Genomic DNA, 19549 nt, shown 5'->3' with positions numbered 1-19549 from the left:
GCTGTAGAGGGTTTTTTTCTTTTAAATTAGACAGAATTTAGTGGAAGAAAAAAGGAACTTTAGAAGAAAGTATTTATATATAGTGTATATATACGATTTACACTAAGGTTGAGAGATGTCTTACCCAATTAGTCAACTGTGAGGTCTGTAAGGGAGTTGAGTTCATTGAAAACATAAAAGTATGAAGGTTTGTGTGAATCATATTTTGTTATAACAGTTAACCAAGTTCTGCGTATGTTTCTTTTTATTCAAACCTGAATTGATGGGGTAAGTGTTTTGTTTTTTATAAGGCATTGCTGTGCCTTATTGTTTTGGTGACCATTCCTTAGCTGAAGGGTGAGTAGTTCTGTATGAATTGTGAAGCTTCTGGCCACTGACACTTGAAGAAAAAGTGTATGATCTGTTTTGATATTTATGTTGGAATCTTGCTTTTTGCTCTGGTAAAATACTCAACCATATACATTCCATTCCATAAGTTTTTGGCTGTTTTGGTACAATGAAGATCACTTGAAGACAGAAATCTGTAGTTTCTTTAATTACCACAATTGCAAGGTGTGTTTCCAGGAAAAAAAAAAGTAGTTTGTTAGTATAAAAACAAAACAAAACCAAAAACCAAAACCCAAGTTTTATAACTAATTGTATTCAATGTGAGAAAGTAATTATATCTGGTATGGTCTCCTGTATCTCATCTCAACTGTCTTTTGAAAACTAATGGGAACTTCACGGTTTCATAGACTTCATAAGAATATACAAATATATTTTAAAAACCTGAAGAATTATCTTGGCAACTTCCAGTATACATCCAACTTTTGTCAGTTGTTGATTAGGGTGCAAGGACATCGTGTGTGATGGAGGTGCAGTGCTCAAGAAATATCGTAATATTTGAAACAGGGAGAATCTCTACTATATTAAATACCCTATATATGCAATTTGAGAACAGTATTCATTATTATTTTCTAGATCTGATTTCTACAGTTAACCTTAGGAGTTGGAAATATGAAGAAATAAAGTTTTTAATGCTTGCACCTGGAGTAATTAGCAAGCATAGTGCTATTGTTGTCATTTAAAGTTTTTCTAAAAGCAAAGTACTCCAATCAATCAGATCCTTTTTAGATTTATTTGCATTAGTGAGTTGTGAAATATCTTATGAAAATCATGCGACAGGACTGGAAAACTTTCTTTTGACTTGTAGAAAGAATTATAATTTGAAAATAGGACTTTATTCATTGCTTGCTTCCTGTTGTTTTTTTGAAAAAGGAGCTTCTCGAAAATTGTTACACATTACTACTCATCTGTTGTCTTAGAGCTTTTTTTTTTTGTCTCCCTTGTAACTGCCTATCATTGTTTTTTCTTGTTCTCTTGCAGTTTAAGTTGTTTTTCAGGTACCAGCTGACTTCAGAGGTTCTTAACAGCTTGCCTGTGTATTTTGCTGGTAGAATTGAATGTTCTCACTGCTCAGTTTTACCACCCTGTAATGAGTGGTTAGGGGTGGCTTCAGGGGGCCCTAAGCAAGCTGCTACTCAACAGGAGAATGGGTCCTCACATAGTGATTAAAAGAAGCCCTTAGAAGGTGACCTCGTTATCCTTATGTTCAACAATGTTAGCCAGCAGCAGTTCAGCTGCTCTGCCAGAACTACCTGTTGGTATTCATTTCTGTGCGGAGTTTCAGTCAGATGATAGGAACGGGATAGTCAACCTGATTTATCTGTACTCCTTTCATACTTAAAAATAGTAATAATAGTAAAAATCTTGTCAGTTCACAAATTTTGTGGAGTAGGACTGTATTTAACTGGCTTCCCTCAAGAAAAAGCTTTGGTAAATTAAGTAAGTATAAGTTTTTATGTTTAATATGTCAAACATTTAATCACTTTCATGATACATGCTGTCAGTTAATGTTGAGTGTTTTTTCTTGATAGGGGATTTACTTTAAATGTTTTAAATTTGTGTTAACTGCTTAATGCCTCTTCTGTTTTACTGACTGGTAACCTAAGACTTGTAGGATTTCACATTCAAGAAAAAGAAATAGCTTATTGGATAGAGGAAGTGTAGTGTGTATTATGGAGCTTGACAATGCTTCTATCTTAGGGGAAAAAAAAACCAAAAACTTTTAATTCTGAGAAGTGGTAATTTTGTAGCTCTGTACTTGAAAGTTCTTATCTGATTGCCTTTGTACTTGGCCCTGCCTTGTATTGCCATGTTTCAAATTGGAAATAAGAAAAAAAACCCATACGGCTTGCAGAGACATCACTCCTGATTTGATGTTGCAAGAGTTGGAAGCCTCCCAAATTAGATTAAAATCCTGTGTGTTCAGTTGTAACTGTTAGTAGTTTTTCTGAAAAAAGTTTTTGTTCACAGTCCGTCATCTAGGTATGCATTTGTGCATCCAAGGTCTGATTCACAGAAACGTATAGCCATGGTGTCTTTCTGAAATGCTGGGTGAGGGATTGGCACTGGGATGAAATACGCTTTTTGCTTCTATCTCAGCTGAGGTGTAGTAACAGGCTCTTAGCAACTAGATTGCATGCTCATTTTGCAGCTACATATGTGACTGTTCTGAATTGAGCAGGTAATGTTATTTGAAAATGCTGGATAATTTACTGTGAAATATCTGACAAAGTAGTAGCACGTTCTTCTGTAACAGAATTGTAAGGTGGATTCTGGGATCAGAAGAAAAGATCCTTCTTGTTGTTCATCAGCCAGCCTTTTGTAGCAGGACCTGGAAACCCAACCCATTGTCTTTTAGTTATAAGGCCTTATTTTCTTCATCACTGCACTAAACTTCATTCCTTTCAAAATTGTCTAGTAATCTAATGTTAAGTACCTTTCCTAGGTTAATAAGAGTTCCCAGGGATGAAGTTCCTGACCTGAAAACCTTTTTTCAGCATCGTATGACAACGTCCAGTATTATTACCTGTACTTTCAAATATTGATGACTGCCACTTTCAGTGTGCAGTGATAGAAGACCCTCATGTTTTTGCATCCCAAATACAAAGCAAGTGAAATGATTTTGTGAAATTGTAAAAGTGGTATGATTAAATCGCAAATATTCGGCTAAAATGGCTTCTAGCAAGACTGACTCCATTGTTTAGGATAATATAACTATTTACAAAGTGTCTGAACTTGTAAGTCAGAACAGGCATGATTTTTAGAATCAGGTAAATTTTTTGTATGTATTTATTCTCAAAGTGCATGTGTATTCACTTGTGGGAATAATATATTTTAACATTTTTCTAGAAATTTCATGAGAATATATTTCTTTGGTGTAAGTTGCATTGTTTTTCGTGAACTGTGAAATTCCTACTTCATCTTTCTGATAGGAACAGTGATATCAGCATCTCTTGCAGACTGTCATAGGTGAACTTTATTTTCCCTGATGTAATGATTTTTGCATGTTGTTTCACAGCAGGATGTGGTCCATGATCTGTAGTGTCAGAACTTTTTAAATGTCGGATGACTGGGCATCGATTGAATCTGTTTCATTTATTTCTCTGTTCAGTTTAAATGCATGCTATATGGTTTGCACTGATACTAAGTTTCCGTGCTAGTTTCAAAAAGATGGTCAGTTTCTGAACTGAGACAAGGTGTACCACAGCTTAGTTAAGTCAAAACTATTTGAACAAAGTTGAATTGGCAGGTTGAATTTGTATAGCATAATGTAGCACATCAGACCTTGGTTTCCACTAAAAACACTGGTCTCAGTTGTGAAGACAGATGTAATTGTATTATTGAGCAATGGCCTTTAGGCAACAGTGCAATAAGACCTTCATTGGCATTTTATACTGCTGATTAATGAAGAACTTTGACTGAAGATGGAGTCATTTGCAGTGATTATTTAACTTTCTGTGAATTGAAGATTATATCTGATGAGTGAAACTTGTGATATTTAACCTTTAGTGTTATGGAACAATTGTTCTGCATTGTGAAGTTGAACTTTAAGTTTGATTCTATACAAGTAGAGGAATATATTTAACTCTATCCCATGTACATTTTTTTTAATTAACAGAAACTTTAAAAGCTTGACATTTTTTCATTTCATTGAATAAATGGGAATGTTTTAAATTTGAATAATGATAGGTTGATCATGAAAATTATGTTTACTTACAGAGAGAACAGGAAATGAGAATGGGTGATATGGGTCCTCGTGGAGCAATTAACATGGGAGGTAGGGATCTGAAGGAAAAAGGCTTCTGTAATGTAAAATTTCTTTTTCTTTGGGACTGTACATGTTACTCAAGCATAATTCATTAGTGGCAACAACTGGTAAAATGGAGCAAACAGTATTGGGAAATAGGGGGAAAAAATATGGTTTCCTTACAAACAGATGTTTTTTTTATTTCCAATTAAATATCTGTGGAAGAAAAAAGCTATGTGCAAGATGAGAGACATCAAGAGGCAAGGAAAGGTAATGATGTTAGAAATTTTGTATTGTGAGACAGGAATTTTCTGTCTTGAAAGTGATTGGTGTTCTTTGGGAGGTACCTGATCAGAGAAATTGGAACTGTAAGTGTATGCAGTAAAATGATTTAGTACTAAAGATAGCAGTTCTTGATGTAAGTTTAATAAGTATCCTGTAATTTTACTGCAGTTCTGTATTTGCTAGAAATCTCAGTTTACTTTTGTGACTTAAACTTGTCACTACTAAAAACTTTGAAGTTTAGAAGAGTACTGTCTTAAAATTAGTATTTGCCTTGTACATGCATACTTGAAACTGTTTGAAGTATTACTTAACCAAATATCTGCTTTTAAACAAGACTGAAACATAGAATATTTCTTTTAAAATATCTTTAGGAAACTTCCTGATTAAAATTAACCTAAAATGATAGCCTTAATCAGTATTTTTTTTATGTATTTCTATTTCAAATTTGAAAGTGTATGCAAAACTGAATACTGTGGCTTAACTCAAGAGTAGTATGAATTGATTAAAAGATGAATGTACTCAGTCTCCATTTTTAAAATACATTATTCACCACTTGCATTCACTGGAACATTTATAACTGCAAAATAGAAGCAGGCTTTATCATTTGCAGAAGATGAACTTAAGAAATAAATCCAAAGGAAGACATTGTAAAGATCAAGTTATTTTGAAATAGTGATCTGAAGCATAATTGATATTTTTTAATTTCATAGTTAAAATTCTGCTTATTATTTTAGTGTACTCAAAAATTTCAGTTAAGGGCCTTTGTAAGTATTGATATTGTAGAAACTGCTCGTGCTGGTAGCAAGGTCCACAGGATAAGCTTTTTATATATATTTAGCTCTCAGTTCATAACCTTTCGCTTTCCAGGTTTTGATATCCATCATTGTCTTCCTTTGTAGGCTTTATGTTTGTAGATTTAAAATTTGATTAAAAAAAATACAAAAAGCAAACTTCTAGGAATAAATGTGTAGTTTCGAAATAAGCTATTGTAACAGCTAAACCCAATTTTATAATGGGAAAAATATTCTGAATAGATAAAAATAGTGTTTGTCTCCATAGTATCTGAATCTTAGATTAACTCCTTGCAGAGATTTTTTTTTTCTTATTCCCCCAGGCCATAAACAGTACCATCACTTAAAAAACAGAAACCTCAAAAGTAATTTATGAGAGAGGGAAAAAATGAACAAAGAAAAAACAAAAAACCCACAAAAATTTAAACATTAGACCTTTAATTACTGATGTTAGTGTATTTTCTCACAACATTTCTGCTGGAGTTGTAATTTTTTAACTGCCTTTACATGTGCCACTTGTGACTTCATGATATGGGGAACTGAAGTACCTTCAGTAATGGAAAACCTACACGATAGCAGTATTTGAAAGCTAGACACCTCTGAGATGGCTGTAACTGGTGTTAGACTAACATTTACAGAACCATTCATTTTCTGTATAATCTTAAGTAAAATTCTGTATTCTGAAAGACTCTGTAATACCATATCATAGCACCTAACTGTAACTGCAATGCTAGATGCAGCTAATAAATTTTCTCCTAAGCTGGGAAAAATCGTCATTCTGTATTGATTCAGAATTGACGCAAACTGTCATTCTGTATCATCTGTATTGATAAGTTTTATTGATTTATTGCCTGCTGTGCCAGAACTTGACACAAGGAATATTTTTTTTTCAGCCCTGTGGATGGCTCAGAGGTGTTTATTAGTCTCTGCTGTGGCATGAACTTGATAGACTGCTTTTTGTCTGTTTCTATAGCTTGTCCAATGAATAAACTGCTAACATTAATGTACCTCTGAAAAGAATTAGCAGTTAAGTGATTGGCTCTTAAGGTCTGCTAGAGAGCTTTTCTGAGCTAATACTGTTGCGTTCCCCAGGTGCCTTCCTTCTAGCATAGCTGCCTGAAACTGGCTTAATAGTAGAGGGAGGCTTTCTAGTATGAGTTACCTTGGAGGAAGTATGCCTGTGTTTGTGTGGTATAGAACCATGGCATTGTTAGGGTTGGAAAAGACCACTAAGACCCATCTATTCCAGCCCTCAACCAGCCACCCATGCCCACTAAACCATGACCTTCAGTACCACATGGTTCGTGAAAATCTCTGAGAACAGTGACTGTGTAGGATAAGAACTTGTTGCATTTGAAGAATAAGTGAGCAATACATGTATGTGTGGCAGGCTGCCTGAGCTTACTGAGCATTCTGGTGAGCAAACTATAACAGGTTGTTACGCAGTGATTGATTTTAGTTGTACTATGAGCACTAAGCTCTGCCATCATTACAATCATACAGGGTATTGGTAGCCTTTATTAAAAATAGAGGTTTGCACTTACTTTGTCACTTTAGATTCCTCCTTTTCATTCCGTGTTTAATTCTCAAATGATTGACATTGGAGAACAGTTATGACATATTCAGCTATAATTCCTCTTGGATTACGGCACTGTCTTTTACTTGCTAAATGAACTGATAAGTCTGTGGGTTGTTAAGAAGTATCCAAGTTATAGATTCATAGATATATTAGGTTGGAAAGGACCTACATGATCATCTAGTCCAACAATATACATGTCTTTATTTTGACTTCGTGTTGTAGAAATTCTGAAGTATCAGCACGAAGCTCAGGAAAGTACTGCTTTTTTAAACAATTTTTCAGTGTTGCTTCTAATAACCTTCTATATACTGCTGTGTTGCTGAGATTGTTTTTCCTAAGCAGCTTGCAGTTGCCTTACTCTAAAGTCTTAGCAGTAGTATCTTGATGTAGTGATGTCACTGACTGCTGAGATGGATGGTTGCTCAGTACTGACAATAAGTATGCAGTTTTACATACATGTAGAAAATCAGAGTACCATATTTGCATTAAATGATCTGCATATGATGATGGACATGTATATTAATTACTGAAGTTATCAGAGGTAAGAAATTGATCTGTTGAAGTAAAAGTGACATATTTTAGTCTGGAAACATGTCTTGACATCTTGACTTTTTTTTTGTTCATTTCCCTTGTGTATTGCCAGGACTTTAAATATATGCTAGATTCCAGAGACGTGTTTTGTTCTATAGTGAAATTTTGGATGCAGGCTTTTGGTTGAATAGTGTGCTTTATTGTGGGGGGAAAAAAAGGGTTGCATCACCACAAATCTGAGTTGATGATGTCTTAATAGCAGATAGAAATTATTTATATAATCAGACTTTATCACAACAAAAGTGGATTCTGGCAGAGTGGTGTTTCCTAACTCAATTTATAGCTAAATAATCTTTGAAAGAAGTTCTTAGCTGTGTGAATCAGTTTGGAGGAATTTTCATCTGAAACTTTTAAACACCAACAAAATTTCTTTTTTTTTCCCTATTTTTACTACTAAAATACATTTAAATGCTGTATTTCTTTTTATCATGTTACAGATAACTCATTATGAAGTTGGGTAGCATCATTTATATTGGTTTTATATGCTGTTGCAGTATATTAGCATAAACAATTAGCATTAATGCTAACAGAACAGTCTTTGCAAATCTGTATTTAATACAATAATTCTTAAAGAGCCAGGTTGCCTTACAGCTGTCAGTTACTGCAAAATCATTTGAGATTTTTTTCTAATTGTAGAGTGCATATACATACTGTGTATACGCTTCATTTTCTGCATGGAAACAGTACAAATATATTTAGCTGCAAAGTTCAGACTTTCAGCCACAGAAGGCAGATGATGTAATACAAAATCTGTTTAAAAGCAGATGATTGAGATAAATGTACAGTCCCAAAGAATGTATTTTTTATATTTCACATATTGGAAGTCTTGTACATTTGACTTTTAAATATTGTGAATTGTTTGTTTATTTTTTGTAAAATTCAGATAGGACAGCTCTAAGTATAGATTGTTTTGCATAGATGCGTTTAGCCCAGCACCTGCTGGTAACCAAGGCCCTCCTCCAATGATGGGTATGAATATGAACAACAGAGGAACTTTGCCTGGCCCTGCAATGGGTCCTGGTCCTTCCATGGGACCAGAAGGAGCTGCAAATATGGGAACACCAATGATGCCAGATAATGGAACAGTGGTAACGTATCACAAATTTAATTACTTTGAATAGCTGTCATGACTCATGACGCATTTTTGTTACCAAAGATATTTTCACACTAAGACCACGTTAAATGCTTTAAGTTTGTTAAAAGTAATTGATAAGACTCATTCACTTAAGCAAATTACAATGCAGAAGGAAAATCTTTAGTATTAGAAGAGAATTAGGAAATTTCCTCTTTCTTCAGGAGAGGAGGAAGTTCTTTGATCAGTACCCACACTTTTAATATAGAGGTTAGATTGCTTACCATGTCCTGAAAAATGCTGGCAACAGGAAGTTAGAAGTGTAGAAGGAGCCATGTATCGGAGTAATCTGTGATCTTAGGCTTCTGCTGTTTAGATTGTGTACTAGCTTTGTTTTCAAAATGTTGGAAGCTATGCATAGTGTGAAGATATCTTTGTGTAAACTGCTCAATTTTTTTTTAAAGTGACTTTAGTACTTTATATTTCCTTTATAGTGGTGTTAAAGGCATGAATTTGACAGTAATAGCTTGGAAAACAAGACTGCCAACAGCTGCTAGGCATAACTGTCAGGTCAATGCAGGAAAGTAGTATTGCCCATTTGCTAAGGGTACTATGACTGTAGGACTGACGTCTGAATTTAATTTATTAAGAGCAGATACGCCATTGGACTGCAATTAAAGCACTAGCTATTTTTGCTCTAGTCTCATAGCCAGTCACTTCCTAGCTGTAATGTCTTATGTAGAGAAACAACTATATCATTTTAGATCTCACATATACACGTCTTGAGATACTTGAGATGTTCTAGTGGTGGTGTTACAAAGAAGTATGAAGTACAGCAGTGATTCCATTATAATTTTATTGGAACACTGAAGCACTTGGTAGCAGTAGTTTATGTATGCCTTCTAAACAGTATCAGTCCGTGACTGAGGTACTCATATAATGAAGTTGTGACAAAATCCTTTGTTCCTCAAGGGGAAATGAGATTTCAAGTGCAAAATGTAAGAAGAGTCTGTTCTTTCCCATTGAGAGGAGTTGATTGGGCTTTGTATCATATGACCAGCTCATTTTAACAGTTGCATAATTTCTCACATGGATGAGGGACTGCTTGCGCTCTTCAAAGAATGCTATTGGCAGAGGTGCTTTCACTGGAAACTCCTGTTTTACTTACCAGTCACATCTGGAACATTCTTTTGTGATTATATAGGCGCTGAGAAGAGGTGAGAGGGTAAAAAAACATAGACTTGTAAATGATGTTATCTGTTCTAAGTTGTTGTTTTTCTACAAAGTCATTCCAGTTACGAAAATGTAGGGAAGGGAATTTACAGACTTCATAAAATACATATTTAAAAATAAAACAGTTAACTTTCGTTTTCTTCTGTGTGTTACTGAAGGATGAATTTGATGCTCTTTCTTTCATTTTGTACTTTAAAGGTTTTTAATCAGGGGGACAGGCATATACAGAAGGGTATGTCCTTCTTGCACTTGTGTTGCTATTGGAAAGACACTTCAGAGATTGTCTGAGGTCTGTCTCCTAAAGCACTGTGACAATGACTTTGTTTCTGTTGAGAGAAACAGAGAATATGGTTTATAAACCGGAAATATAATTTTCATTTTTTAATTTGATTTTGTCTGAATTTTGTTAAGTAGACTTTTTTTTATGTTGTTGTTCTACTACCATCTTTTAAATTATCTTTGAACATAATGGTTAAAAATAGCTTTTCCCCCATAGTTTATTGTAGGTAGGTAATTAGTGTAGTTTTCTCTTTAACTGCTCAGAGTTGTCCTTGTCGGAAAGAGTTGCTTCTTTGTCCAATAATGAAGTGGTAAAGGTGTGTTGAAGTTCATATCCATGGCTACCAAGCTGTATTCATTTAAGATATTATTTTAAACAACTTCTAGCTAACACTGCAGATTTTAGGGTAATCTGGAAGATTAGCAGGTCTTTATGCAGCTGTTGAAGTAATTTTTTTCTTATACAATATTAACTTCTAAATAATGCATATATATATGCACAACCATGACCTAAATTTTATATATTTAATATAGATACCAATGTCTATCTGTATATACCAGTATAAATTTATCATTTATGTGCCTTCAGAACTCTTGAGCCCTACTGTTATTACTGAAGTTAGACTTTCAGAGGAATTATTTTGTTTCAGGCATATAAGTAAAGTGGTAGTTAATTGACATTCTTTTTGAACTCTGTACCTGAGCAGTTGTATTGTTCTGTGTTCAGGGGAATTTCTTCTGAAAGTGTAACTTTCCTTAGTGGCTGAAGAGTATTTCAAAATCAGCTTGTACCATACATCTGTGCATTTAATGGTTTGTCTTATGCTGAGGTAATGTTTTATACTTCATGTGTGGTTCTGTTTTGAACTCTTAAATGCTGAATTATAAATATTCAGATGCATGTTTTTTCTTCTTTCAAGTCTTTATTGCTATAGCCAAATAAGTCTGAGTACATATATCTCTATTAATGTTGGGTACTGAACTAAGAAACATGTGGAACATTAACTGGATTTTCATCTTTTATTCATATTTCAGGTTAAACTTTATTTTTGAACGAAACTTGTGCATTCTACAACTAGCATACTTGATCTGGACTTTAAAAGTCTACTTAAAGGTTACTAAAGTATGTTACAAAAAGCTGACTCCAGGTCGTATGGACTGAAATACTCTTTAGCCACACATAGGTGGATATATAAATTCTGTTTTGCTATTAAAAGAGTACACCTGCAGTCTCTAGAAATAAAAGTTTTAACTTTTTCTAGCTTAACGTTTCTAACTTCTGTAGTAGAGAGGTATTGTAGCTAGTATATAAGGCACAAGAAGACTAGGGTATAAAATTACTGTTCACGCTCTTCTGTTACGTAGAATATATGTACTGCTTTGTGTTCAGCACCGGAGTTTGTCTTAATTAAAAAATTAAGAATTTACTTTACAAAGTTGGAGCATAATGTTAGCAGTCTCTAATTTTCAGATCCTTTTTGATAATAACTAATTGAATTGCTCCTTTCTTCCCTTTATGTGTGATCCTGATTCTGCTGGACTATCTGCTGAACTTCCTGACAACATCACTTGTGGTTTTTGTTGTAACTTTCATTTGGCGTGTACCAAATGGACTTGTCTTAGCATAATGAGAGATTCCCTCAAGGAGGTCCATCACAGATGGGCTCACCTCTGGTTAGTAGGACGGGCTCCGAAACTCCTCAGCCGCCCATGAGTGGTGTAGGTACCGTGAGTGGTGGACCTGGTGGCTTTGGTAGAGGAAACCCAGGGGGCAACTTTGAAGGACCTAACAAGCGTCGCAGATACTAAAACTTACTTCATTCCTTGCTGTTAAGAAATTCCAGTAAACATATACAGTGATATGCCTTTATAATTTTAGCTGTTATCTCGAAACGGTTTTATTGTTACTGTAGTCTTTAAAACAGTTTCTTTTGTAAAACTTTTTTGTATTCAGTCATAGGCTTTGTAGTATAGAGCAGAAATGATGCAGATCATTACGTGTAAGGCAATGTGTTTGTGACTAGCAAAATACAATGTGTGACTATGCTGTAAAACATGCGGTTATCTGATTACAATAAAATATAAAATTCACTCGAAGGATTTTGGGAATGTTATTACAAATACTGGGTGAGAATAATTTTGTGTTTGATTATAAGTGGCATCATTTTCATTCTTAGTATGGTTTCTACTGTGTGTCAAGAAAATTCTATACTTAGTGAATCTGTTCAGCTAGAACTGCATGTTGCAGTAGGTACTATGAACATTACATTGCAACTGCTTAAGTTTGCTTCTACTTTTGAAGAGCATAAAGTTTTATACAAAGCATCCTCTCAAGGATACTGTGTCTTTTTATCTCTGTCTTCCTCTGCAAATTTAGTCCCACAGTGTCTGTCCTTTAAATCACTGGAAAAAAATAACTTTGAGAGGAAAATGACCTCTGGAAAAGAAACCTGTGTGTTTATTTTGTTCATGATGGTATGAATGAATTTATCTAAGAAAAATTGTTGTGATGTGTTCTAATGATTGTTAAAGTATCCTGGCATTGCAAGGGAGGGAAGCATTTGTGCAAGCTTGTTTAAAGCCTTCTGATGTATGATGTATCACTATAGGCATATATGAGTACATATTTCCCCCAATGGTTGAAATGAAATCTGTTATAACAATTAACTGTTTAATTCAAGACAAGCGATCTCTGCTAAAACTATCGTAGGTTCATAGGTAGAGGATGCATATGCTTCTAGAAGGACTGCACATTAGTATTCTTGACATGGTTTTACTGAATAATAAATGTGAAAAATACTCATTTTCAGCATTTTAAGCTAGCTTTGCTGATCAGGTCTTAAGATGGAACTTACAGTAAAGCTGCTAGGAAGCTGTATTCCAACTTCATCAGTCATGGAGGGTGATGGAAAAGGCCTGTTGGTTCTATTCCTGTAATGGCAAGAAAGCTAGGATGTTTTTGGTTACTATTGCTTTTTTTCCTGTGAAAGTGTTCTGTTTTATATCTATTTGCTTCATGTTTTTACGAGTAGAAAAGATGAATATTATCTGCATGAATAGTGCTACTAAATTGATTCATAACTAATTTGAGGTAACATTGTGCCTAATTATTTATGTATGATATGTACGTAGCTCAAAGCATGGGATGCAGGTGGCAGAGAGCATGCATGTGTCACGTTCTAATATAGCAGTGATGGTAAACAGTGAGTTAAACAGTAACAGGAAAAATTACTGGCATCTTGGAAGCATATTGTTTAACTTGTCAGTGTTGTATGGTCAAAGATAGAGATTGCTTTCATGGAATTTAAATATTACTGTGTACATAGGTACTCACTTGTGGCATTACTAAGCATTTCCTTCTCGGTTGTCTCTAATGTTGTCTTTCTTTCTGCTCTAATTTAGATGCATGCAACATCTTTATAGTTTGTAATGCAATAGCAAGGTAGATTCAAATTCTGAAGTACTCTGTTCCCTCCTTGTTACTCGTATCATGTTATAGTGCTCGTTCTTACAAAAAAAAAGGAAAACCTTATAACCAGTTTTATTGAGTATACTGTTCCTCAATCTGAATGTTTGGGAAAATTGCTACTGTTCAATAGATGTGAACTAGTGTTCAGAGTAAATTCTTAAGCATACATTCTACTTTCATGTTCTGCAATCATTGAAAATACAGTTTTCTAGTGTGCATAAATATTAGATTACTTCTGTCCTATCTCATTATATTATTTTGAACATGACGTTTTTAACAGGGTTTGAGAAAAATACTATTGGTGTGAATTATTTGGTGATTGTAAACTGCAAAACCATAAAAAGGAACTTGGTTTAAATAATGTAACCTGTACCATGTATATGAGTTTTGTTGCTTTTTTTTCAAAGAAGAAAGCTGTCATTTGGGCCTTTTGACTGACTCCTATAAACATCAGATATATAAACCACCATCCCTGTAGTATCTGAACATGTTTCAGAAGCCCAGTATGAATACCAAATCTGCAGAAGTAGTTCATAATTTCTTGGCCAGCCACAGACTGTTCTGAATTCGATGTACTTGTGCTGCATTTTTTGTTTTGTTTCTTTGCAAACTGAGATAGTTTGAAGAGTACTGTTGATTTCAATTGGTTTTTATTCCATAGCTGGGAGCTGCTGTCAATATAAAACTGTGGTACTTGGATGACTGCTACATGCTAGCAGTGAGTCTGACTGCTGCCCTTGTTCCAGAAAATCATCTAATCTGTGAACCAAGCCTTTAAGTCCAGAAAGAAAGAAATACAGAAATGTTGAATTTGGATGCATTTAAAGATGTAATGAATTTGATCTGTAGCTAATGACAGCCTGCCGAATTGTGCTCTTAAGGAAAGTTTCCTTAGTGTGATCTGGCCATTCAGTCAACATGATTGTATATTGCTCAGCAGTGAAGGCAGTGCTTTTCATTTTGCCATGTATGGTAGTGACTGGAGCTGTACAATAAATACATAATTTCCTTAGAAAAGGAATGTCAGTAAATTGTTAAAAGTGCTAGCTAGATGTGCCTAAGCTGTGTTTTTGCTTGAAGATAATGCCCATGTGCTCAAAGTGATTCATTTTTCTTGTTCCTCATCAACTTTAAAAGAAGTTAATAAGTTTTTCTGTGCACAAATATGCTTAAGTTTTGAACTCATTGGTGTGTTTGACTGGAAAGAAGAGTGAGGTCCTGACAGCTGTGATCTGTGGCAGAGCAAACAAGCTTGGGAAGGAGTATGACACTGATGATGAGATTATTAGTTTTCATTTGTATATATTGTGTTCTTAGGTTATTCGTAAATTCATTGTAAAATGTGTGATATTAATGAGATACGGTTTCAGTGCACACAGGCAGTAAAGCTTTAATCTGTGTAAGTAAAACCAAACAAAACCAACAACACAGAGACCTCATAGAACACTATTGGCTTTTTTGTTTTTATTGGAACAAAACAGAGCTCATTTTGGAGTAGTGAAAATCACTCCACGCTCATTTATTTACTTGTCATTCATGAGCTGCTGGTGATCACAGCGTCACAGCAGAAGGTGGCTGCCCAGATTGGGGGGAAGAAACTTATTCTTGATTAAATGTTGAGAACTAAACGTTCAGAACAGACTGAGTTGTAGTGAACAAAGTGGGTTAATGTGTTTTTCCTCTCTAAATATTATGTGAGCAGTTGATTTAAAATCTTGGTGAAACACTAAACATTATTACTGTTCAGAAAAATATTAGGATTGGTAGTGAGTTGATTTGTTCATAGTATTTTTTTTTGTCCAGTGTGCTCATTAGATGGAGCACATGGATACCTTAGGAAACTCAGTGGTGATTCAGATACTTGGATTGCATTGGTTTCGTAAGAAAAACATTAAAATTACTGTGAAGTGTCTAACTATTGGTACTTCATTGTGCACTTCTGTATTTTATCTAGTTGAACCTAATGACACTGTAGAGTGAAGACCTTCATTAGGAAAGGGATTGTGACAAATGGCAAGGACACAATGCAAACTAAGTATTGCATGGGCTTTATTTTAACCTTTATCTAATAGAAGTTTCTAGCACAGATTGAATGGCATTCTGATCTAATGTATATTCTCAAATTTTCAGATTTCTACTGAGCTAATTTTTGCCCTTTCAGTATTTTCTTTAGAACTTTAAAAATAGTATAGTAATTAGAGATTCTTTTAATAAAGATACCGCATTAAAAATACACAAACTTCTGTGCAGTGCTGATAAGTAAGCAGTTACAGTCTGCCTAGAGATAACAGTGATCAAAAATGCTGAAATAGCTGACCTTATTAAAAAAAAAAGTCACAGTGACAACAAAAGCCTTACATGTTTTTGGTTTAGATACTCAGCAAAGAAATAGCATGCTCTCATGCTTTGAGGTGGCTTTTTTTTTTTGTTTTTTTTTGCATTGTGAGAAGTAACTCATTGGCATACATGTTAATGAATATGTATTTTTAACAAGTTGGATGATAATTCCTTCTCAGTTAAGAAGACAGGTATTAATATACATCAAGTGAAGTGTTGAGATAGAAGGGAAGGCCAAGTGGTAAAGACTGAGGTCGTTTACATTGAGCCATAGGTGTGAGTGGACTGAGTGCCATTTCTGAGGTTTGGGATGGTACGTGTTCATTTGTAGTCTCACAGTCTGCGTCCACAGCGTCTTGTTAGCTCATGCTTCAGACTGAGACTGTGGGACTTGAGGCAGCATTTAAAATACAAGTTGTTTCATTGATTTTACAGTGTTCTTAGGTGCTCTGAATTTATTAAATTGGGGACTCTGCTGCCAAAAGAAAAAGACGGGCTTGGGGTTTTCCTTAGGGCATTGGCTGCTAGCACGCTGGAGTATTGGGCCCAACTTCCAGAGCCATCAGTAGTGAGGAGGCAATGAGTGTGGCCTTTGGAAAACACAGGAGTCAGACATTGCTCTGTTAAATTACTGGTTTATATGAGAGTGGATCATCCCTAAAACATTTGTTTTCATTAAAATTAATATGATGAAATGTGAGAACTTAATAGAAGGAGAAAATAAGCACTTCTAATGCTTAGTCATATATAACTTTTCCTGTAGGATTGGTATTTTGTTGCCTTTTGGAATATGTCATAAAATATACTTAGGTTGTCTACCAGTTTGGCCTCTGGTTGTGTTGTGAAGAAATCTTGTTTGTTTACTTCCCCATAGAATATCTTTAAAATCATAGTTGAAGGCATTTAGGGTTTATTTTCATAGTCATCTGCAAAATGCTGAAGTTAATAAAACAAAGTTATCTTAAATGTAACTGTAGGACAGACAAAATAAACTGTGAATTTTTTTCGTAAAAACAATGCTTTTGTTTTTTTTAAAGCATGTGAAAACCAGCCTAGTGTGTGTTCATTCTCAGTGGGATAGATTTAATGGGTCTTTTCCATCTTCAGCTTCCTTAAACTGTTTAATAGAATTGAAATTTGGTGGTATTTTTTGAATGACTTCAGCCTGATTTCTAAAATTGGTACTAGGTGGATTTCTTCAGAAAAGTAGTTAAGCAGCAGCCTTTTTTTCTCATTGAAGGAAGCATTCAGGACAATTTTAAGTTTAGCAATGAATGGTAATAAAGGGTAAATGTAGGTAAAATCATTTTGAAAGCTTTTCACAATTGTTTTTTGTATACAAACCACGTTAATGGAAAAACTGCTCTGCAAATGTGAGTAAAAACTTGCTGATTTGTATGTAATGCCTCAAATAGGCAAAATGCTTTAGTAAGAGGATGAGATTCTAAAGGAACTTAGCTGTGTTATTGCATACAAGTGTCAGTATGATTTTTCACTCTGTTAGGAACTATTTTGTCTCGAGCTCTGTTTTTTGTGGTTCTACGGGTGTGCTTTTATGTCTCATTTCTCTAGAGTAACACATAGCTGTATAATTTGAATTTAAATGCTAAATGTATGTGGGATTTTAAGTGCTTGACTTGGAAGAAGCGCAGTCAGAATAAAGGTGTTGTTCTTGCCATTGATTTCTCAGTAAAAAAAAAGATTGCACAGAAATTTGGACAGGAATAAATGTGATATCTTGTATGTAAATGGAAAACGGGGTGGGGAAATAAAGGAACGTTAAAAACAGGAGAATTGTGATTTAATTCTATGTCTACATGAGACGTACAAAAGAAACTTGAAATTTTATCTGAAACCCACAAACTCATTTTTAATGGGGAGGATAGAAATGCTGGTTACATTAATCTCTTGGATTTTTTTTAACTATGAGTTAAGTGTTTTGCCAGTAAAAATGAGAAGGACTGGAATGAACAGATAATTGGCTGCTTTTTATTATTTGTGAATTGTAGGAAGGTCATCCCAATTGGATGTGGTTCTTCTGTGCTGCTCTTCTAAAGAGCTTTTGTAGGGCATTTAATATTGTTGCTGGGTACAGCAGCTAGATAGATTGCATGAGCCTCAGTTTCTCTTAAGTATTAAACAGCTGATTTTAAGATCATTAACTTCTTCAGTCACTGAAAATCCAAATTTAATGTGTATCATAGCCAGATAAGCAGCGAACAGAATATGGTGGAAAGTAAAATAGAATTCACTATGAATTATGGATCAGGATGAGGACATTTTCATTAGACATTTTGCTTTTATTCCATTGCAATCATTTATTTATGTGAAAGGGAAAAGTAATTTTATTCTCAGTGAATACTCGAGAGGAAAACCAAATGGTTTTCCCTCTTCAGATGACCATATATGCTTAAATGAGGAAAGAGGAAGAGTAATTAATCTCGAAAGATGCAGAAACCACAGACGTATGTTACATTCTTTTTGCAGCTGATTGCTCTTGGTGTCATTGGTGTTCTAATATGCTTTTTTTTTAAGGTCCATCATAGATGCTTTTTTATTATTTACTGTAAAAAGATTCATTCTGCAATGCTGTTGCTAAGCTTAAAACACTTGATCTAGCATAAAATCGCAGAAAGAAGAGTGTGTAAGCCAGTTACTGTGATACTGGAGAACACAATCTCTGAACTGACAGCTGGAAATGGTCTTTTAAGCTACTTACAAATGTTTTAAATGTTTGTATCCTGATGAGAAATCTTGAGCAAATTTGAAGTCTTTATGTACATATGAAAAGAATAAATACATTACTGCAGATAGGAAGAATTGTTTGCTACTTGCCTGCTTTGTGCCACCCTTGCAACTCCGTGCCCTTGCTCACTGCTCTGAGCAGAGTAAGGGAAGGCTCATGGATGTTATGGATGGTGCTCGTTTCATGGGGGAGGAAGGGAGAACAAGGGGAGTGCAGTGAGAGGGGACTATATATATGACTGTGGACTTGGGTTAGATTGTGCTGTACCTGTGTACTGCAAAGAGGATGTGATTTTATGTATGTTCTCCTTAAGTGAAACTGCATACCTTTTCAGTACTTTGAAAAAGAACTTGAGTAGAAAGATAAGAAATGTTATTTCGGGCCTCAAATCACTGAACGGCAAGATTGCATTTTACATTGCTAAGTACCTGACCTAGGAGGGGTGTCTGTTCAGAATAATGAGGAATTGGTTTACTTCTAAAATACTGAGCCAAATTCTATATGATCTGTCCACTTTCTGCAGTTTTTATGGCTGTATGCAAATCAATAAAAGATGGAAAATAGTGTTGTTAGTTCTTTCTCCATGAAAGATGATACTTGTGGTTGCTTTGTCAAAGCAAACCTATTCATATGTATTTTTTTTAAACGTTGAATTGCAGTTACCAAGATGGGAAATACTGTCTTTTAGATACATTCTTCATTCTTTGATGCAATAGCACTGCATTGTTTCAAATAGTCTTGTAAGCACTTTTAAGGGGCAGAGCATATGAAAGGTAAGCTGCATCTCCAGTTTTAAGCAACACTGAATCCAAACCTTTTCCAGAAAGCACAGAAAGAGAAGTGTAACAAAGAAATTGTAGCTCATCTTCTGTTCTGTTTCTGCGTGGAGCATTGGGCTTCTAGGACTCACAGCATTGAGCTGGTAGTAGGTCCACATCTGCAGTTTTCAAAACCAGAGCTGTACCAGATGATGCAGAAGAAACTTCTGACTCAGTGTGTGACAAATACAATGATTACATTTCGAAAATGGAAGTT

The 19549-nt window shown here is 34.8% G+C and overlaps 1 protein-coding gene across 3 annotated transcripts in view; it reads left to right on the top strand.

The window, feature by feature from the left end:
* The window catches only part of PSPC1 (paraspeckle component 1), a 55308-nt gene that overhangs the window by 25155 nt on the left and 10604 nt on the right, over positions 1 to 19549 (top strand). Inside the window, exons 7-9 of one of the 3 annotated variants that reach the window (XM_065730101.1) lie at positions 4105 to 4162; positions 8297 to 8466; positions 11586 to 15021. The exons of the other annotated variants lie outside the window; for them this stretch is intronic. Of the exons in view, the coding sequence (XP_065586173.1) occupies positions 4105 to 4162; positions 8297 to 8466; positions 11586 to 11771 (414 nt within the window). The 3' untranslated portion in view covers positions 11772 to 15021. Of the gene's footprint in view, positions 1 to 4104; positions 4163 to 8296; positions 8467 to 11585; positions 15022 to 19549 lie in introns of those variants that run through there. 3 annotated transcript variants of the gene reach the window in all.

Source organism: Cyrtonyx montezumae, unplaced genomic scaffold, assembly GCF_038088225.1.
Source record: "Cyrtonyx montezumae isolate F1298 unplaced genomic scaffold, pur_monq_1.0 scaffold_12, whole genome shotgun sequence".
Taxonomy (NCBI): Eukaryota; Metazoa; Chordata; class Aves; order Galliformes; family Odontophoridae; genus Cyrtonyx; species Cyrtonyx montezumae.
The sequence above is the reverse complement of the archived record's forward strand: the minus strand, read 5'-3'. Positions and strand labels throughout refer to the sequence as shown.